Consider the following 22,976-nt stretch of genomic DNA (forward strand, 5'->3'; position numbering starts at 1 on the left):
TAATAAATATTTAAAAAAAATGTATTTTAAACTATATTTTTATCATTATTAAGCATATAGGTAGAAAGTAGTACTTTCCTAGTTTTCATAATTTTTATCGACATTTTTGTAAAGCACTGCTGTAGATTTCTGAACTACTGACATCAAGCAAGAAGGACTTGTTAATTCTACTATATCTGCAAATATAAGGGATTTTATGTTGTCAATTGGTATATCAATCATTACGTTAATTTTTCTTTAATTACATTTATTTTGAAATAAATATAAACATTTCTACGTTTTAGTTTTTACTTAAGTTTGTGCTTATAGATATAGTTTTGATGACGTTTTTAGTTTTTTTTAACACCATGTATATATTTGTAAAGGTAATTTTATTTAATAATATGAACTTTATACAAATTACGTTAAGGAAGTGGAAAAATAAATACCATTTATTAATATTCATGTATATTTAACTTCACAGTGTCAATAATAATAATTATTACATTTATTTTTAGTATCACAGTTCAAAAACTTTATCAATACAATGAGTCAATCAATGATACATAGGTATTCTTAAAACTAATAATTTTAAAGAGTGTAATTAATGTAAATTACACCTTATAGAATTCGTGCGGTTGATATTTTAAAAATTTGGAGTTAATTATTTTGTTTTCGTCAGTTTATACCTATGTTTAAAGTGGTCGTATTTCATTTAATAAACTTAATTCTTCATTTAAAACGTGGTCAGCTTATACTTATTTAGGTCATTGTCTTTTTTCTAATATTTTTTTGTTCTTCCTTAAATAAGCTGAGTCCACCATTTTATAAATACGTTTTTTTTATATTTTAATAATAAAGTTAATAAAAAATAACCCTTAACTAAAATTACTACTAAGCCCCAAAAGGTTTATTTCTGAAAACAACTCTGGTGCTCTTGCTTTCACTTGTACTAAATTTTAAAATTTATCAATTACAAAAATAAATAAATTAATAAATAAATTTCAACATACATTTAGGTTACAGTTTTCTTAGAAGTCTCGGCATAATCTAAATATATCATTGTGATAAATTTACACCTCTCTCAAGAATTTTGTTTATTTCAAAAATGCAACATGTAGTATCTACATACTAAATGCTAAAAGAATTACGACCCCCAATTGATCCAGAAATATGAGGAAAGCTCTTTAGTATATACATATATTTAGATACATATACCGCAATAACTGATGAAAAGAGAGGAATTTAAAAAGAACAAAAAAAAAACACAGTTAGGTAAAAATATTATTTAAAAAGCACATTTTTGATTAAGATTTACTATCTATACAAGTTTCGTAGTAAAATGTTGATTTATAATAGTAGGTACAAACGCTGTGAAATAGAAACTGTTACAATATACAATAAATCCATATTTTACGTCCACCTACGTTACTAAAAGAGAATATGCTATTTCACAGCCACTTTACTGCTACCTGTAACAATAATAATTATTAATATTATTAATAATTCCTTTTTAAAATATATTTTTAAAATTTAAATTGCGTTAAAATTGACAATTATTATTATGATTTATTTTTCTCTTTATTAAAATTTATGCTTTTATACACTATTTGTACTAAGACTATAATAAAAACGTTTTTTCCTTATTATTAAAAACATAAAAACACTATGTAATATACGGTGTTGCCATTATAAATATTGTTCCGTCAGTTGGGCATAGAGCTGGAAAATTGTTTACTATTCATATTTACGGGTAAGGTAACATGGTGCTGACTGTACATTTTTCATGGGGGTTTCAAAACATACTGAGGAAAACTTTTTCCTGCTAAGAATATAACGAATTTTGTTTATTTTTGCCATTGTAGCCTTATTTTTTAAACCATATACAATTTTAATTGTTTTTGACTCATATAAGAATATAGTCTATTCTTATATATATTTACCTTAAGTAAAACCGAAATGTATTTTTATCTATCACGCGAACTTAAAGAAGATTAAAATTCTCGTAGCTCAAAAATATTTTTATTTATATTGCTTGTTATTAAACGCTATCTTCTTCCTCCTGGCATTAATCCCGGCTATTGCCAGGGTCTGCCCTCCTACTCAACCTACTCCACTTTGCACGGTCTTTTGCGTCCTCGGTGGTTAGACCATTGGCTCTCATGTCCTGCATCACGACATCCAGCCAGCGCTTCCTTGGGCGTCCAGGAGGTCTGACTCCAAGGACTGATATAGCAAGGCACTTGCATCCGACATAGTTCTTAGGCCGGCGTGTAACGTGGCCAAACCATCTCAGACGACGCTCTTGGAGCTTATCCGCTACGTCACGGACCCCAAGACTACCTCGAATGAATGTGTTGCGTATGCGGTCAGACCGCGTCACGCCGCACATCCACCTCAGCATCTTCATTTCCGTGACGTGAAGCTCCTGAGTGTGCCGGGATAGTGCCGGCCAACATTCGCTGCCGTATAAAAGAACCGGTCGGATGATGCTCTTGTATATCAGCCCCTTGAGCTTGGGCGGTATTCTGCGGTCGCAGACCACACCAGTGACCTCCCGTCATTTGGCCCAGGCAGCGCTTATCCGCCCTTGGACATCGTGATCGATGCCTCCAGACTCGTGCATAACGGATCCAAGGTACCTGAACTTCTCCGACTTAACGGCTGGCTCAGGACCTATAAGGATGGTGCTCGAGTCCCGGCTCCCGCAGGCCATGTACTCTGTCTTCGACACATTTAGTTTAAGACCGCCGTTCTCAAGCGTTCCCTTCCAGAGGTTCACTTTACGCTCCAGCGTCAGTCGGTTCTCGGCAATGAGTGCTATGTCATCGGCATACATCATCAGCCATGGAGGCTGGTCCTGGATGTGAGCCGAGACAGTATCGAGCACTACATTGAATAAGAACGGACTAAGAGCCGAGCCCTGGTGAACCCCCACTGTAATCGGGAAGGGTCTAGTGTCGCCAACAGCAGTCCTAACCATAGAAGCGGAATCGTGGTACATGTCTCTGATAATCTCAATATAGGCCTCAGGGATCCCTTTGGATTGCAATGCCCACCAGATACACTGACGAGGCACATAGTCAAAGGCCTTCTGCAGGTCTAAAAAGGCCACATGCAGAGCTCTCCTTTTTTCCCTGTATGCCTCCATCAAAGTTCTGAGGGCGAAAATGGCGTCCATGGTGCCCGATCCTGGCTGAAATCCATATTGAGACTCAGAGATAGTACACTCTCAGCGGAGCCTGAGGTCGATCATGCGCTCGAAGAGCTTCATGGTATGACTCATAAGCTTAATGCCCCTATAACTACCACAATCTTGAACACTGCCCCTTCCCTTGTAAATAGGGGTAATAAAGCTAAGCCGCCACTGATGCGGCATCTTACCAGTGTTCAAGATGTGGTTAAAAAGGTCAGTAAGCATGAGCACACCAAGAGAGCCCAACGATTTCCACGCTTCGATCGGAATGTCGTCAGGTCCCACCGCTTTTCCGTTCTTCATGCGTCGAAGGCAATTACGTGTTTCGTCAAGGGTTATTGGGGCAATAAGTCCGAGGTTAGGCAGTGGGTCGTGATGAAGACTGCATGGGTGCTGAGTATTTAGCAACTCCTGGAAGTAGCTTCTCCACCTCTCCTTCACAGAGGCATGACTACAGAGCAGCGTGCCCTGGGAATCTTTGACGCAAAGACATTTTGCGATATCTTGCGTCACTTTATCCCGGGAACGTGCCAGTTTGTAAATGAGCTTCTGCCCCTCCACAGTTTCAAGTTTATCATACAATGGTGACAAACTTTCACTGTGGGCTCTGGCTACAGCTCTTTTACAGGCACGTTTAGCTACTGTGTACTCCAGTCTGTCTTCAGGAGAGTTGGATTCCTGCCACTTCTTAAAGGCAGCCTTCTTTTCACGAGTCACCTCCTGCACCTCGTCATTCCACCATTGTTAATAAACGCTATATTCCTTGTAAATTTAAAATATTTATTTTAATAATAATAATATTATGTATTTAATTAAATACTATGTGGGAATTGTCGAACATATATTTCGTACAAGAAAATATTCCAAGGCTAAAACAAGCAGGCGACTATCTCCTAGGCGACTATCTCTACCTAATATTAAATTATGACCAAATCAATTACATAGAAATTTGTAATATTCCCTTACCTCGGATATACGGCGTGGACATCAGGACGTACTGGTATGTGTGTGGGTATACGTGCATGAGCATGAGGTGACATGGCGGCTGCGTTAATCGCCCGGATCTTTGCCCGCAGACGTTCATAGTGCTCTGGCTGATATTGTGCAGCTATAGTTACTGCACCTCCAGAATACTAACAAAACAAAACTCTATGTCAAAAATATATTACTTACTATTCTTCTTCTACCTACCTGCTAAATGCAAGATATAGCGTGAAGCTCAAATAAATAACCATGAATTTTATCCTGATATAGATCGCAATGATTTAGCGAGTTTTGTCCATAATCGAATCAAGTGGGCGATGTAAGTTAAATAGCCCACTAGCCCACTACACCATTATGCTGAGAAGATATAATAAAACAGGCAATCTACACAGCTGTGTCCACGTTATTAGGTTTTACGAGATAAACCTTATTTTCTTTTATATAACGTTGGTCTAAAATATATTCCATTTACGTAAAAACTATTAAGGCCTTTAGTCCTTAAACTCTGTTAAATATTCGAATGTAGCATTTATTTTATTCTTAATATTAGTATAATATAAAAATAATCATTATATTTTATATGGGAAATGCACGTTTTATTTAATAAATAATCATTGACAATAATTGCTTCAATATTGGCAAGCCACAGTTTATAGGACAAACTGACGTTTAATACAGTTGAAATAATTGGTTCTTCTGTAAATTGAATCGTAGCGAGTATTTTTTGAAAGAATTAATATTTGCGTTCCAATCAACGCATGTCAATCAAATCAAAAGGTAGCAAACTAAAATAACAGCAGTGAAACGTGAAACATAGATAGTTTAGCATTTAAGTTCATTTCAGTGGAAAACATACTTTTGATTTTAAAAATATTTGAAATAGTGGTTTATACACTTCTAAATTGTTGTTTGTAAGAGAATTTGAAATTTATCTATTTTGAATTCCAAATAATGTTCAAAGAAAAAAAATAGATATTTAATTTTTTTTAGTGGCACACTATATCCCATATTTAACAGAGTAGGCAGAGAAAACCTAGTGTTAAGACAGCAGAGCGAAGAAAATGGAAATATTAAATATTTAATTTCCTCGAGTAGGAATCAAACCCACAACGTGTCGCGTTTATAGTCACACTTTGCTCTGCGCCACGACTTGCCTCAAAGTTAAGTTATCACCTATTTATATCATTTGTAATAAATAAAACAATTTTTCTTTTATCAATACCTTTAAAGCCGCTGCTGCTTGTTCGTGTGTCGCTCGAGTGAGATCCCTTCCATCAACACTTAATATTCTGTCACCCCTATGTAAAAGTCCATACGCTGCCCCTTCAGAAGATACTCCGGACACGAATACTCCACAAGTATCCTCGTCCCCACCATTACTCCCCTCTACTTCGCCACCCAACCCGCCGACAATGTCCATTCCTAATCTCGAACCCGTCCGTACCAGACGAACCATGCGCACACATCTGCATAAGAATAATACATTGATTAATCAATCAGCTGTATCCCGTGTATATGAGAGTAAGCAAAGGAAGCCTAGTGTTTAGACACTCTGTTCCGTACTTTCCGTCGATTTTTTCGAAACTATATATGGGCTTTTTCCTTGGCGCTAGAGTGGAACCCAGAACCGTCGCGTTACAGTCACACTCCTGTGCTCCTGCGCCAGTAAGGCCTCAACACAATACATTAATTAAATACTTTCAATACAACACATTACGTTAATTGTAGGCGCTTGTTACATTTGCATCCAATTATGCTCTGATAACGGATCAATTGTGAACCATATAACAAAAGCGAAACTAACATTGAATGCGAAATGCAAGTAATAAAAATAAACAATGGGTTGCGGTTCAATTATGTTTTTTTTTGCAATACTTTTATACATTCAACTCAAAAGTACAGTGAGGTCGTCGCGGCGACAGTGGCACAAGTGTGATGGTTGTGAGTTCGATTCTCACTCGGGGGAATGAATTATTATTTATTCATATTTTCATTTTTGCATTAGTAATAAGTAGAAGCGCGGAATTAAGTTCTGCCACTCAACAGGCCATGCTACGAAAATTTGGCGGACAGTGGAACTAACCACCAGATCACCTCTGCTTACGTTGCTATATGCGGGATACAGCGTGAAGCTCTATCCCGCATAAAAATGCTCGAAATACTAAATCTAACAATAAAAACATAGTACGAGAGTAGGTACGTGTGTAATGATGCAGCTAACATAAATGTTTTTCTTACTTACTTTCCAGTTTCGTTGATTACAAAAGAGTCTAGACATCGCGTCCTCATCTCCATTTATTCATTCTATGGACATATTCATTCTGCGTAATATTACGCTAGCTCATTTTATAACATAAATTAATTAATATTTTTACTTCCAATGTAATATGTAGATTTAATTTCGCTACCATTAAAATTACAGTAGTATTTAAATTTTGTTTTATTTTTAATTGTTTATATTTTTAAATACAGTAGAAAATCGATTAACCGGAGTAATTCTTGTCGTAAGTCATTCGGATAATCGAAAATCCGGATAACCAAATGTATGTAGAAAACCAAAATTGTTATATGTCTATTAAAGATTTACGTACACATAAATTTTCTTACGTTTCATTGTAGTAAGTAACTTGTATAAAATAATTATCGCGGTTGATGGTCCGGATAATCGCGAATCCGTATAACTGGGGGCCGGATAATCAAGTTTCTACTATACCTAATGGTAAAAGTAAATAGTCTTGATACAATATTGCTATTATTAGTTTATCATTTTATTTATATCATTATCACTAACTAGCGGACGCGCGCAGCTTCGCCTGCGGGTAATAAGGTAATAATACCCTTAGGGGTAAATTCTAATAAAGCATGAAACACGTGTTCAATGAAATATTTTTAAGAGTCTCAATTTCAAATCTTATAAAAATCAGTGGCGATTTAGAGACTTTTCGATACGAACTTTTGCCCCTTATTTGCACCTCTAGGAGATGAATTAAAATAAACCACGAAACATGTGTCCAATGAAATATTTTTAAGAGTCTAAGTTTCGAATTTTATGAAAATCGGTGGCGATTCAAAGATTTTTCCATACAAACTTTCAACCCCTTATTGGCACCCTTAGAGAGAGAATTCTAGAAAACGATGAAACACGTATTCAATTAAATACATTTAAAAATCTAAATTTCAAATTTTATAAAAATCGGTGCCGATTTAAATTTTTTTCCATACAAACTTTGAAACCCTATTTAACCCCTTTAGGGTTTAAAATTTTCAAAATCCCTTCTTAGTGGATGTCCAGATTACGAAAGTAAACTTTTGTCCAAATTTAACGTTACTACCATCAGCGGTTACGGCTGTGCGTGGGTCTTACCTCAGTCAGTGAGGACAAGTCCTTTTATATATATAGATAATAGCAACTTATTCAAGACAATGTAATAAATATGTGATAATAGCGTCATATTGTATATTTTGTATATTTTATGAGTAACAGTATACAATTAGGATTTAAACTAAGAATACATATATATATTGAATAGGTGCCAATATACATTCCGTTGCAACAAAACGTGAGTTGCATTATAAAAATACCTTGGTATTTTATTGAGCTCCTCTTCTGAAAGGTCGTGAAGCGTCGAGCACGACGTCGCTTGAGTTCTCGCTGCAAATATATTATTTTAAGTTGCCCTTGTGAAAATAGAAGATTTTAAAATAATAATATTCTATGATGATTTTTATATAGATTACAATATTGCTTTATGTTGAAATATGTATAATATTGTTTTAAAATTCATTCGACATTTCTTTTCTCGTCCTTTTGAACCCGAAGATATATTTATATTAATAATAATGGTATTTTTACACTCTGATTAGAAAAGAAGTAGTAATAATAATCTATTTATTATAATAGTAATATCAATTATATCATCATAAAAAACAATTACATTCAATAAAAAGGTTTACATATAAAATACATGAATATTACACAACAATACGATGATACAAATCGATATGAAACGAATGAAATTAATTAGTATTCGATCAACATCGAAAGCCAATTTTATAATTCTCATTTACATATGACATTGTTGTATTTTTGTATAATATTTTTGCATTTCGGAATTCGCTACCACAAAAGGAAGAAAATTATAGGATAACCTTGTTGTTCGTCTATCTGTATGTCAAAGACCAAAAGCTAAAATTAATATCAAATATCTAGCTTTACGATCCTTTGGAGTACAGAAAACAATTTAGCTTTTAAATCAACGCAATCGAAATATATGAACGATATATGTAATTTACTGTGCAATCAAAACGCATAAGATACTTCCTGTAGATCTACAACTGGTAAAAGTAAAAGTTACACGCAAAAGAATAATATAATAAGACAGAAATTCCAACATACGTAGATGTCAGACATTACTGTAGATACTGTTTCTCTTTACGTTCGGATTTCGTTGTGTTTGAGTAGTGTCTATTTGAAAGTGTACGGAAATTTTGTCCGAATTGTTCACTCACAAGTTGTTGATAATATAATACGTTTATAGTGCGCGGTGCGCTGTATTCAAAATGTCAAACTTGTTCGAAAACTTTTCAATTACACAAGACACTTGGACACAGTGTTCACATAGCGGCTGACATTAATTTTCGTGTCATAATAAATTTTGCTTGTACAGAAACATATAATACAGAAACCTTAGATGTATACATTAAGTGTATAGTGTTCCTATATAGTGTCCTAGTCTATCGTACCATTACATTAGACTACTTTTCTATAGATATGTCGCGTTTCTGTTGACCTACAAATATGAAAATGGTACAAAACCCTTGGAAGATGGATAAAGAGACCAACTTGCAGTTTTTTAAAATTTACAAATCTAAAACATCCGTAACAAGGTAAATAAAGAAAACGAATATTTCAATGCATTTTCGTTTCACCAGTTTTGCATGGCTACAACTCGAAAGGGCGCTTTATTTGAGCAAAATCGATATACAGTTTTAAAAGCTCTTTTATTAACACGTTCAAATCCGTCAAGTGCACATCCACTTTCTGTAAAAACTCACATACGTTTCTGAATAACCAATTTGTTTTAAACGTCAAAATGATATCTTTTAAAAAACTGACTATAAGTAAACCATTGCCGAGTTTTCTTAATATTTATAAGTCACTTACGAATTAACTCGAATTTATTATGAAAACTGAAATGTCCAAAATTGTACTAGTTATATAATTGATTAAATATAATTCAAATATGGCATATATTAATGGGTACTTACTTGAATATAATGGCGCAGTGCGGGCGACTGGTGGAATAGATCCAGCAGCTGGTAATACTACGAGGGTCACGTGGTCGCCTGTACTTCGCAATGCAGCTACAGCCATTGCGTGAGTCACCCCTATTAATGGGGTTTCAATTCCCTGAATACAAAATTTCTTTATAAAAGACATTTTGATATATTTTTTTGTCATATTCACATTCTATAATATAATGTAGAAAGGAAAACATAAAATTAAAACGAAAATACAAAATAATCGTTAAATATTGTATATTAAAATAATAGTAGAAAAGAGTGAAACTATCCAAAGCGAGATTAAAACAATATTAAAATATATTAATTAAACATCGATGTTTATTAGGAAAAATCGATACACATATAACATTCCTTCCGTTAATTAACGTTCAAACAACACGTGTGCGCTAGCTACGTGTACTTGTAACGTTTCCTCCTGAGTGCACTCGACTGATTTAATCGATTCGCACGAATATACGCCCAATTCTCATTCCAACAATCCCTTGGCATGACTATAAATCGGGGTAAAGTTTTGTGTCAGCCAAAATATCCTTTACTAATTCAAATTAATGTGAATAACTAGAACAATTAATTATAATGAAACGAGTTATATTCTCTCTAAAATTGTTATGTTTTATAATAAATAATAAAATCCAATATATACAAGTATGAAATTCTATACTAATATTCTAAATGTGAAAATTTATGAGGATGGATGTTTGTTTCATTTTTACACAAGAATTACAGAAAACAGCAGAGAAAGAAGAAGCATTAAGTTTAAGCGAACTTAAGAAGATATTTAAAGATACTTACATTAATATCTCTAACAGCTAATATTTTATCCCCTAATTTTAATCTGCCATCATGATGAGCAGCTCCCCCGATGGCGATGTGTGATATAAAAATGCCTTCTCCTCCCGCGGCGTCGTCAGCTCCGCCGGCGATGCCTAAGCCTAAACCTCGCGCCCCTCGACATAGCGTTACAACCATTGGTCTACGAGCTCTTCTAACTCTCTGTTAAACAGAATTTAAAGCTTAAAATATTTTTGATTATAAACAAATCAGTATATTAACATAAAATTTTACATTATAAGAACTAATAAGAAAATAGATTTTGATTTTTTTTTTACATTCATATTTTAAAAATGTTTCAAATTATTATTTTACTACATCAAGAGTATCATAGTTAATTCTGTTTCTAATACTAACTAATCTTACGACGTTCCCAGCCTTTTGTAATGCGTCAACGGCAATTGAATGTGGGGCGCCCTCCACCGAGGTATCGTTGACCTAATAAAGTAATAATAGAAATGAGCAAGACGTAAGCGTAGTTAATTAAAAGAACGAACATAAGTGACTATAATTTATACAAAACTAGTTCGAAACAAACTTTTTAATACAAATTAAGTTTGAGAAACGCCTTCACAGACCGTAGCAAACAAATTAAGCTAATTTTGCTGTACGGTTTTGAAAAAGGTCTTGGATATTCGCCAAATCAGTTTAAGCGAATAGTTTAACTTCTTTATACAAAGGACAGATCAGATTGCGACGGAAGCTGATTAATGATTGCCTACGAATGGTGTTTAAATGCATTCTCTTTGTCTATGATGATAGATACAGTTGTAGTATTTAACATTTTTCTTAAAGGTTCTTTTTAAATAACAAGAAGCGCAAATAATTCTGTTTTTTTTTTTCAGCTTCAGGCTGTATTTCGCAAACAGAGAGAAGTTAGTTTTTGGACACTCCGTCCCTATAAAGACACTTCCGTTTTCCACTTTCCGCCGAATTCTGAAGGTAAGAAATTAGGGAGCGGAGTGCCTTAACACTAGCCTCCTACCTACTCTGCTACACGCGGCGTGAAACTATAAAAAAAGAAGAACAAATCTGAAAGTTACGAAAAGGTAGGCGTACTTAATGGCTCGGTATAATTATCTGGCACCATTTGCATAAGCCTCATTGTTAGACAACAACTCATAAATGCGTATAATTTTTAAAGTTTGTCTGAAAATGTTTAAGTAGTAAAATAAAGCGTAAAATTTCCTGCAAAATTTCTTACCGCGTCAGTGAGAAAGTTTTGAAATTTGACTTAAGAGAGTTTTATAGCGGCATTTAAACTACGAGAAAAAGCTTATTAATATTTATGTCGGTAGCTCATTGCAAGTCATTGATTCTTCTTTTCAGTTTAATATTTTTACATTATTTGAAATTAAATGGTACAAAGTATAAAACTTATATATATCAGATAAATATAAAAATACAGGTAATGGTAAAAATACGTATTTAATTAAACCTTTTTTTTTTGTATTGACATATTTATAATTTGATATATAGATACAATTTTACAGTCTAACGTTTTGAACACAATATCAAGAGCGTAATATTCCAAAATACTATTAAATTCCACAAGAATTAAAAAAAATCCTATTTACTTCCATTCAAATAGAAACAGTGATATTAAATCTTGCATAATCTTGCACCCAAGACTATGTCTTTAATGTATTTCCTGCATATGTGGAGAGACAGTTAAAAATAGAGTTATGACTCCATTCTCTAATTTTCCTTCGAGTTTTGAATAATAATTTATGACAAGAAATATGTTTACCTGCAAAAGTATATCTCCAGTTTGTAAGCGTCCATCAGCATTGGCAGCTCCGCTAGATGCTATTCTAGTTATGCTGATGTCTCCACCACTCTCACTACCTGCTATACTAAGACCTAGGCCGTTAACTCCTCGTTCAAGAGCAACATCTGTCGTTTCCCACACCTCATCCGGATTTGATGTACTGTGCTGCATTAGATACTGTTAGAGGAATAATGAATTGGTATTGTAATTAGTTCATATGTTTACAGTTCGGTCTTGTAGAATATCAATTTTACGTAATTTTTTTAAGGTATATCAAAATTTTAAGTAAAATCAGCTTTTTTAGTATAGAAAAATATATAAATTGGAAATTCGTTTATTTTTTTATTCAAGTTAATCTAACTAATACTAAACATGTTGGTAAAGTAATATAAGAATGTTTTTTGTTCTTTAGTCCTTAGGTGTTGAGTGGTGGAACATAACGCCGCGTTTTGCCTCGTTACCAGAGCGAGGAAATGAGAGAGATATTAAATATTTTATTTCTTCGAGAGATAATCGAACCCACGACCACTGGTAATGTAAAAATGTTAACTGCATTGTACATTTCCTTTACACATTTTTACTACGTTATGCTTTTAATACTATACATTTAATAAAATACTTGACTCAATTATTTTAATAAAAATAGACCAACTATTTTCCTCTAGATTGGTTTTTATCGATCATCACTGGCGTACTGGGTACGTTACCCGTTGACATAATTAGCGAATGAACTAGGTAAATCACGTACTTTGAAATAATTATAATGGCACACATCATTAATTGTGAAATTTTCAATAATGTCATTGTTCTTGAAATTTTTTGAACTATTATATCTCGACTAACCTATATGAATATACAGTTGCGTCACTAATTAGTGGCTTTTTATTTGTATTTTATAATTGTAATTTATTTGTCATTTTCATGTTCATTATATCATCACGCAGAATATCATAATATTTGAATAATATCTTTAGTTTCTTGCAATGTTTTCACATTAGGGTCCCTCTGCCTACCCCTATATATGCGGGATACAGCGTGAATATAACAAATAAAAATGAAAAAAATATTGAAATTGATTTTAAAGCGACCAATATAGCTTTTTTAAGGTCTAAACATTTATTATTTATTTTTTTAATAAAAACATAACTTTAAATCAACTGACATTATCTATTACATTAATTATCGAACTAAAACAGTGCTTCGAGTTTCCTATCATGTATATTTTTACCAAAATGGTACATTCAGTAAATAAGTGACAGTATTACAGTACCTGGAAGCTTCCTGTGACTTTCTGCCCTATTTCCGGACTTAGCGTCGATGGTTCACGCCCGCTCTCGTAGTTGCTAACGTTCGCTGCAAATAAAAAACGATGTCACAAAACGGAATATCTTGTTGTTTTAGAAGGTAGTTTGTAAATATTGATTTATATAACAAAAAACAATATATTTTCATTGAATTTTGCCATGTTTTTTTATATATATTTTTAGGGTTCCGTACTTTTTAAGGAAAAAAGAAAAAAAAAATCACATACTCAGATCTACGGCCCCATGATTTCCTGGTAAAAAACATATTTTTGTATATATACTTAGAAAGAATTTGGCAAAAATTGACAATATTCTTGATAAGTTATCAGTCTGTTAAGTTATATATTTATACAAAATTCCGTACTTTCAGACATACTTAATCTGATGTGTAACTAGTGTTTCCTTTCAAAGTAGATTTCGATTGTAGATTTCAAAGCAAAGAAAAGAAACCTCTAGGTATTTGATATTGAAAGACAAAAACATGTCCACTACGTTCTTTATATATAAACGAAGTAAAACATCACATTATTCCCAAATGATCTTTCTAAGTATAAGTTAAAACAAAATTCAAATAGCTCTTATATATATTCTTTCTGTTCTAAAGATCAATATCTATCGGTCAGTCTTACTTCCTCTAGGGAAATATAGTACTGTCTTCAGAGCGCTAGCTTTTTTTATTTTATTTTAATTCAACTTGAGTCCGTAACTCTAGGCTAGAATATTTCTTTTACGTATGCATAAAAAGCCGATAGAATTATCTATATATATAAAATTGAAAGGTCACTCACTCATCACGAAATCTCAGAAACTACATGTGCTAGGAATCTCAAATTTTGCATAGGAGTTAGTTATAGGACGTAGGTGCTCGCTAAGACGGGAATTTGCAATATTCGACTTCTAAGGGGTTGTTTTTAGGGTCGAAAGTTTGTATGAAACTTCGTTACTACAAATGCTAGGAGTTTCAAATTTTGCATAGACGTCACTAGGACGTAGTCATGGAGACAGAAATTAATAATAACATAGTTCACGCGGGTGAAACCGCGATTGGACCGCTAGTTTAGGATAAACTGTTCACTGAATATGAAAAACGTTAGTTCGAGTATGTAAATTCGAATCGATTGTTTCCCATGTTTGTTTTCAATTGTTTGTACCATATGGAGGCAAATATAAATATGGAAAGGTAAAATGAAATGCGGATTGTTTTCAATACTTACAAGCTACATTAAGCTACGAGCGAGGTCTGATAATACTATTATTATATGCTCTATATACGAATGTCTATAACAAAAATGAAATAGCTAAAGAATACTGGTTAAAATTTCTAGGTATCAGCTAATTAGTTTTAAAAGCACTGTATTATACTTTATAGTGTATGGGAAACAGAGGTTAACACTAGGTTCCCTTCGTCTACATATAGGTCTATAATATGTTATATTAGATATACGTATATTGAGGAAGGTTTTTTAATTAAAGTTGTCGTTTACAATAAAATATAAATAAGCTTATAAATTGTTTTCATTGTGAAGTTTGTTAACAAGAGACAAAAGCAAGTCATTTCAACCAAATTGGGTTTCAAGATTAATATACACAAACATACATATCTTCAATCGAATAATTAATAGATTTTATTTTAATTTAGATATAATTACATTGTTTTATAGAGAATAACTATCTGAAAAATAGAAAAGATTAATTTTAGCCCTGACTGTAACTTGATTTTATTGTGATTTTAATTTGGACACCGGACCGGACGGATAGCATAAGAATTAAGAATAAAGGACCCCTAGCACTAACAAGACACTCTGTTCCCATTAAGACACCTTCGTTCCCACTTCCCCCCGAATTCTGGTGGAACTCAATGCCGCGCTTCGCCTCGTTACAAGTGAGAATCGAACCCACAACCTGTCGTGCTTACAGTCATACCACTGAAGCCTACCATGACATTGCCTCTGACTCATCTATTCTATTGAATGCAATATTTAACACATAATTGTAATTGTATTAAGTAACCCAATATATAAAGGAAAGCTTCGACGTTTGTGGTGATAAGCTTTCAAAGCACGGTACAAAATTTACATATTATGAACAAGAAATTATACAACAGTTCACTTTGATGTTCCCGTAGGCCTCGATTCAAGATTAAAATATTTTAAATACTTAAACTTGCTATATTTGTTCTTCTTCGGTATTCGGTTTAATTAAACCAACGCAACGGTCCAAAGAGAATGTGATTCTAAGTCTGAGTAAATAATGATTTGTAAATGTTACAAAGCTTTTATAAAAGCTGTAAAATAATTATTTTCCATAATCCCCCCAACAAAAAAGATGTTATTGATCAATAGTAAAAGCTTTTTTAAAATTTATAGTAGAGTTCATTGTAAAAGATAAGTCCCCAAGTGTGATTAAGTTCAAAACATTTATAAAGATTTACTTTAAAATGGTAAAAGACAAAACTAATCAAAATATCATTTTTATCTCGTTAAAAGTTAGCGACCCGCTCGCGGCTTCGTCTGCTTGAATACAATTACAGCCTATACAATTATTTATGTGCTCACCTGCATTAGTTTCGTAATATAATAACATTACAGTTTCAAGACATTGTAAACAAAAGATTCAACCAATTCAATAAAATAGTTTTTAAATCGGCGGTATAAATAAGTCGTTACTGAGATTAGCGTTTATAACCGCACAATAAAACGAACAAACAAAAATAAAATGGTTATGGGGTCTATTGCATAGATAAATAGCCCTTATAGTAGATTTTCCTATCTACTTTCTATGTACAGATATACATGGACTTATTCTTATATATATAAATGATTTAGTCTTATATATAAATATCAATTTTAAATATTTTGAACTGGAGCCAACTCTTTTTAATCAATTAGAAATTATATTTGCGTACAACCAATTTTATCTCATCTAAAATTGAAAGGCTTAAGGTAATATAGCTATTGAAAATTGAAAGCTTTTTAATTCATTGATAAATTTACAAAACGCTTGTTTTTGTTTATATTTCACAGTTGACCTTATAACGACTATTTAATACATACAAGTCTTTTTTTTTCTGCATTAGCGTAAGCAGAGAGAGCCTAGTGTAAATCACTCCCTCTGCTTCTTTCTTTCCGCCAAATACTTGAGGCATTGCGTGTTGAGTAGCAGAACTACACGCCGCGCTTTGCCTCGACACCAGAGAGACTAAATGAATATATTGAATATTTAATTCTTTGGGTGGGAATCCATCAACCTGTCGCGACTGTTCTCATACTACTTAATGTATAACTAAACTAACTATTGAGGTAATTACGGCAACACCGTTACTTTACTTCCAGTTCAAATCGAACACTAAATAAATAGATTAAAAAAGTAAAAATGAATAACTTACATTCTTCTTTGATTTGCAATTCTATTTTGTCTAAATCCTCTAAATCATCATCATCGAAGTCAGTTTGCACAGTGGCGTCGCGGGTGTACTGTTGTAACGCGATGACATCAAACGGGGCCCGTTCATCAGGGCTAGGACACTCCGTGCTCGTTGCTTGCTCCTCGAGGCACTGTGAGCTCGAAGCTCTGGAATTTCTTCTACATCTGACATCCTGTGTTTCCAGGCGAGCATGCTTGCAAGCTGTGCACCCGCATAAAGACCCGCGTACCCGCAGCAGCCACACTAGCCCGAACAGCGCCATCCACGTGCTCATACTGTGTTCATCACCACTATCACATTTCACTGACACTTCCACATTATAGTTGTTCTATGTACACATTATATTTGGATTTTAATTCCCCATTGTTTTTTTTTTATAAAAGTCCTAGACCGTAATAAATATAACATTTAGATCATAATATACGAAAATTGTATGAAAATAACTAGGAAAATATCTCAAAAAACAGAGCTAGAAATTAAATCTTATTTTAGGAATGGTAAAGTTCCGAAGGTATAAATGTCACAGGCGTCTCTATAAAATGATTAATGGCCCCTATAAATTGTTACCCCGTCATATCGATAGCAGTGCTTAAAATGAAAGAACTCGTGAAAAAAATATTATTTCGTTACAAACGATCGTTCAAATTTGTCCCTGGAGTATAAATTAATACTAACAGTATTGCGAGTTATTGGTTCAAAAGGTATTATGTTTTTGAAAGTGGAAAGGTAGCTTGTAATAAAAGAATATTAAATCCGCATTGACTTGAAAATGTCTGCACTTTTAGATCGATGTATGTGTAGTTTATTCACTTTATTTTATAATTCAATCTTTTATGAGGTATTTTTAGGGTTCCGTACCTCAAAAGCTAAAAACAGAACCCTTATTATGATTTTATCCGGATTACTTTGGAGTCCGTCTATCTGTATGTCAAGACCATTTATCTCTAGATTGCTTGGAGGTATCAACCTGAAATTAATATCAAATATTCAAGTGTATGGTTACTTGAAACAAAGAAATTATCAAGCTTCTTAGTCAACGCATTCAAAAGATACTCGTTAATGCACTTATGCATCAATTCTGGTGCATTTTGTATTAGATTCTCTGCGTAATCAAAATCTATAGGATACATCCCGTGGACCCACAGTAATAAAATTTGGCACAAAGTGAGAATTTACAATACAAATAAAGGTCCCCAAAAGTGTTTTTATATATTTAAAAAAAAAAAATTACAAAGTTATATTTGTAGTTGATTTCATACAAAATGAGTGCATACATAAGTTTGTCAACTTCTATAAGTTGTATCTACTTCCTGATCTACAAACTTGAAATTGATACGGAACCCTCGGTGAGTCCGACTCGCACTTAACCTTAACTTTATTTAGTTTTTAATAATAATTTAGTTAAAATATTTAAGTTTCACTAAACCTATAAAAATTTTTGTTGAACCTTTCAGGCTACGAATGAAAAAACTTTTATAATACACAAAACTTAATTAGAAGCTTAAAATATAATTGAGAATTGGATACAATTATATTGTGTTAGTTTTCCGTTCAAAATCTTGAAACTTAAGATAACTTTGCAAGTTTGCATGTAATTTAAACTGCAGGGTAAGATTTTGGTCAGTTGCGAACAAACTTTAACGTTTAATGGCCGGATAACGTTAGAGCGCGCTAAAATTGAAGAATTAAATTGCTTTTAGCTTAATCTTCTCCCTTAACCAATATTTTTTAAGAATTCAAATTTTCCCCTAATACATTTATACTCTTTCATCTTGATAATGCTGTTACTTCAAATATAATAAAAAAAATTGTTATATTCACATGTCTCCTACGTAAAGTGGAAAGGGAACCTCCTCTATCTTACCCATAATCCACCCCTAAGAAATCATTTAATCTAACTGGTTTCAAGTAATGAAAAGTTTTTACACAAAAATCGTACATAAGAAGTATTATTTACTTACATAATAATATATCCATTTATCAAGAAGTTTAAAAGTTTGAAATTTATTGTAGAACATAAGAAAAAGATAGCCAAAGCTAATAATCCAATCTATTTCATACTTCATAGAATCCACCCATCACAGTGTTGGAGTCACTAACTTTTAATTAAAACATGGTAAAGAGATAGACAGATAACTTTAGTAAATTAAAATATTAATGACAAAATTGGTTCAAATTTTGATCCGGGTTAACGAGGTACTTCCAAACTTATAAGTGATTCTTGTATAGCTTTTAATTAAAACTAGGCATTAGTGCTGTGAAAAGCGAAACCAGTTTCTCGAATATATAACAATTTTTATAATTCTATTGAAGCGAGATCGTTATTTACTCTTTGCTTAGATTAACAAACTGCTTTTAGATGCTTAAATATTCATTTTATGATGTAGTATTTTAATATGCTCGGGCTTTTCAATGAATTGTGAGATCTAAAAAATATATACATAAATTATCATTATAGACTTTTAAAGAGGATAGTAATGTATAATTAATATGTATTTTTATACTACTTTTATTTCATTTATAATCTAAATAATTATTTAAGTATTTAATTTTAAAATGTTTTGTACTGTTAAATGTCTTTGATGATTATTTTCAAAAGAAAATCCAACGTTTAAAATGTATAAATCCATCCATCCTCGTATTATTATAATATAATGATATAATGAATTATATTAATATAATAAAACAAAAACAACTGAATACGTAAAGGTTATATAGGTACTAGTACAGCTATTTTTACGACAGTATGGCATTTTTTTCATCTTTACACTGTATTACGAAGAGGGAGCCTAGTGTTCTAACACTCTACTACCCACTTTCCATCGATTTCTGGAGGTATTGCTTGTTGAGTGGTGGAAATCAACGCCACGCTTTGCATCTACATTAGAATGAAATGAAATTATTAAATATTATATTTCTTCGAGTGGAAATTGAACTCACAACCTATCGATTTACAGTCACAGGCTTGTGCCTCTGCGCAATGACGGTTAATTAAAATTATCATAATCTGAGGAAACCATTTTCAATTAAAAGCATTTGAGAAATGTGATACAAATAAAGCAGGTCCAGAAGCAGTTATTGGATTTACACCTTTGGAATAATCAATGACCCGGTCGAAATCATTTAAATTTCAATTGTTAATTTAATAACACGCTGCTTCGTAAAATTTCCATGTTTGTGAAAATTTAATTTCAAGTAGATTAATAAAATGTAGTAGGATGCCGAAGTTTATACGCTTTATCCCGAAGTATAGCAGGGTAGGCAGAGAGTGCCTAGAGATAAGACATTCTTCTGTCCACTCTCCGCCGGTTTATGGCGGCAATGCGTGTTGGGTGGCGGATCCCAACGGCACGCTTAACCTCGAGTGGGAATCGAACCTACAACCTGCCGCGTTTCCAGTCAAACGCTTGTGGCCCTATGCCACAACTGGCCTCATGCGTCATGCATGAAGTTAAAGAATAAAACCAAGAGATCATAATAAAATTTATTGGATTGGGAACTTATGAAGTAATTTTGTTACGGTAGGTACTGAAATATTTCTATAACTTACAAACATTCGGAATTCGCGTTTAATTTATTCTGATTGGAATAAATTATTCTAATAAGCCTACACAAATTACTAATTTAAGATGAAAGGATAGCTTCTGAACTTGAATATTATGTGGAATTATTTATGAAATATAAGTACTGAAATATTTACTCTTTGAGTTCTTATTTAAAATGTGTGTCTTATTTAAATAAAAATGTTTGTGTGTATTTAGATATACATACCTATAAAATATACCAATATTTTAATGTACGTGTGACTGTAAAAGTCGCTCTGTAAAGATTGTGTAAAGATTCCGATTAATATTTTAATTTCTTCGCCTTGTTGTCGAAATAAAGCACGGTGTTGAGTTCCGCCACTCAACACGCAATGCCGAATTCAGCGGAGAATAGAGATCAGAGTGTCTTAGCACTACCTACCCTGCTGCGTAAGTATAATTATGCAATATTTACAACAATGATATAAACATACATACATATATATGTATGTAAATCATATCAATGCCTATTTAATTAAATTGAGAGCATCTAGCATCGTCAAACAGCAAGAATCAAACGAGACGAGAATCAAAGGTATAGATATCAAAGGACAGTCTCCGTATATTCTTATTGTAATATCAGTATCCTGACATTTCGAGTTATCTGAATTGGATGTGTAATACATATTGTTTTGTATTGTTTTTCTCTTACCATCTAACAGTAAAGCCTTTAAATTGTTATGAAAATGATTGCAATACCAAAATATATTTGCTAATCGTAGAGTCGAATAAATAGGTCGAGTAAAAATATATAATATGCACCATTATGGCGCAGGAGTACAAGAACATGACGGTTGTGGGTTCAGTCCTCATTCTGGGGAACGAATTATAATTTATTAATATTTTCATTTCTTCATTCTCACATCAAGGCAAAAGCACGGTTATAAATTCACCGCCACTCAACACGCAATGCCTCGGAGAAAATTGTGGAAAGCGGAGAACGGAGAGTCTTAAGGTCTTACTAGGTTCCCTCTACTTACCCTGTTAAATGCGTGATATAGCGTGAAGCTGATTATAATATGTTATAAAAATCTTTTTTTACTTATTAAAGCTTTTTATAGTTATATATTCCAGATTTCCTTTTTTAAAAGTTATATAGTACTTTCCATCATATAAAATTATACATGAAAGTTAAACACTTTCATACATGGTGAATATTTATGAGAATCACATGGCCCAATGAACGCTACAACGGAGGCTTGAATCGCAATAAAACGTTACGACTCATGTTTGTACCTTATGTACCTTGCTCTTGTATTTTTAATCTAGAAACATGCTATTGGCTTATAGAAAGAAGTATATTTAAATAGAATATTTCACATAAAATTAAATTTATATTCTAAAAAATTATAATAAAAAAATTAAGAGCGAATACTGTAATATCTTAAAATTTTACATCAATTCGTTCCGCACTTTTATACTATGAATAATATAGCACTGCACTTTCAAACACTATTTTAGTACTAGCTATAAAATTTACGTGTACTTTACGACCGCGACACTCGCCGCCAGAGGGACGTCCCTCCTGCCAACGATCTGAGATGAAACTGAATTTTCCGAATACAGAATGCTTCACGCATGCGAAACACTGTGCCTTATCCCGATGTTTCATAATTAAACCCTACAGTTACACAATTAAGAGGAAGCGGGTTTTCACTTTATATGTTTTAAAAAGGTTTTTTGTTAATTATCTCTTAATTAGGCCATTTCAACCACCCTTCCGTTGTTTTGATTCGTGGCAGTAATTTATTTTGTAATAAGTTTTAAATAACGAAATAATGGACTTTTGTGCTATAAATGTATTTTATTTTTCATTGATGATAAAGCTTTTGAAATTTTGTTTTCTTTTTTTTATTTACCTTATCTTTATTTATTCTATATAAAACATAAACCATTATAATTAGCTTACAAAAGCTAGTATTAGTGTTATTATTAAATTGTAATCCTATGGAGTCAGTTCAAAGTGTCCCGGCATGACATCGCAATAAATGACACAAGTGTGCTTGACAACACTTTGACAACACTTTGTGTGCTATAAAAGGTTTTATGGGGCAACATTTTTAGGCCACGTGCCATTTCATACAGCTTATGATACGGTAACTCAAACGTCATAAAAGGAATATATAGAAGCCAATGGTTACAAACGAATATTTAATTATGTGAAATATCTTCTGTTGTATGCAAATTATATTATTTATTTTGGTTCTGTATTATAATTTTTTTTATTAATTTAAATAAAAAGGTCAATCAAGAATCAGAAATAAATACTGAGATGAAAAAGAAATCGCATTTTGTGCGAATATATGTAGAATTGTTTATATTGAAATAGACAAGAATAGGAATAATAATTAGCCATCACAAGAAATACCTTCAGAAAATATCTAATATCTGTAAATTTAAATTCTTCAGTTTTTATTTTAGTTGTAGGTTCACTTGAAATAAATTTAGTAGTTATTAATTAATCCTAAAATTGGTACGGGACCCTCAGTGGGCGCGCCCGACTCACACCTAACTGTTTTTTTTTATTTTACTCTTTATAAATTTTATCCTATGTGGTTGTTTTTTTGGTTTTGGCTATTAGTTTGTCATATACCTCTAA

The 22,976-nt window shown here is 32.7% G+C and overlaps 1 protein-coding gene across 2 annotated transcripts; it reads right to left on the reverse strand.

The window, feature by feature from the left end:
• Positions 1-430: 430 nt before the first annotated feature.
• On the reverse strand, positions 431-21,922 carry LOC146538218 (disks large homolog 1-like). Of its 2 annotated transcripts, XM_085186254.1 has the most exons (11): positions 21,774-21,922; positions 16,755-17,178; positions 13,336-13,418; positions 12,045-12,242; positions 10,652-10,732; positions 10,256-10,456; positions 9,428-9,569; positions 7,742-7,811; positions 5,382-5,625; positions 4,142-4,308; positions 431-1,451 (listed from the first exon to the last, which is right to left on the reverse strand). In XM_085186254.1, the coding sequence occupies exons 2-11, from the start codon at positions 17,065-17,067 to the stop codon at positions 1,448-1,450; spliced, it is 1,503 nt and encodes a 500-aa protein (XP_085042380.1). In that variant the 5' UTR covers positions 17,068-17,178; positions 21,774-21,922; the 3' UTR covers positions 431-1,447. The 2 variants fall into 2 exon arrangements, with proteins under 2 accessions (XP_085042380.1, XP_085042381.1); XM_085186255.1 differs by lacking the exon at positions 431-1,451 and having other exon boundaries at positions 4,138-4,308; positions 21,774-21,907.
• Positions 21,923-22,976: the final 1,054 nt, after the last annotated feature.

This window comes from Heliconius melpomene, chromosome 6 (assembly GCF_056956725.1).
Source record: "Heliconius melpomene rosina isolate 202511_hmr_F chromosome 6, ASM5695672v1, whole genome shotgun sequence".
NCBI lineage: Eukaryota > Metazoa > Arthropoda > Insecta > Lepidoptera > Nymphalidae > Heliconius > Heliconius melpomene.

Excerpts from the sequence above, each read along its gene's own strand:
- LOC146538218 (XM_085186254.1), bottom strand. The coding sequence starts at position 17,067 with ATGAGCACGTGGATGGCGCTGTTCGGGCTAGTGTGGCTGCTGCGGGTA. Across the intron at positions 10,733-12,044 it reads CTGGAGATATACTTTTGCAG|GTCAACGATACCTCGGTGGA; the intron begins GTAAACATATTT and ends TTACTTTATTAG. Across the intron at positions 7,812-9,427 it reads CACTGCGCCATTATATTCAA|CGAGAACTCAAGCGACGTCG; the intron begins GTAAGTACCCAT and ends ATATATTTGCAG.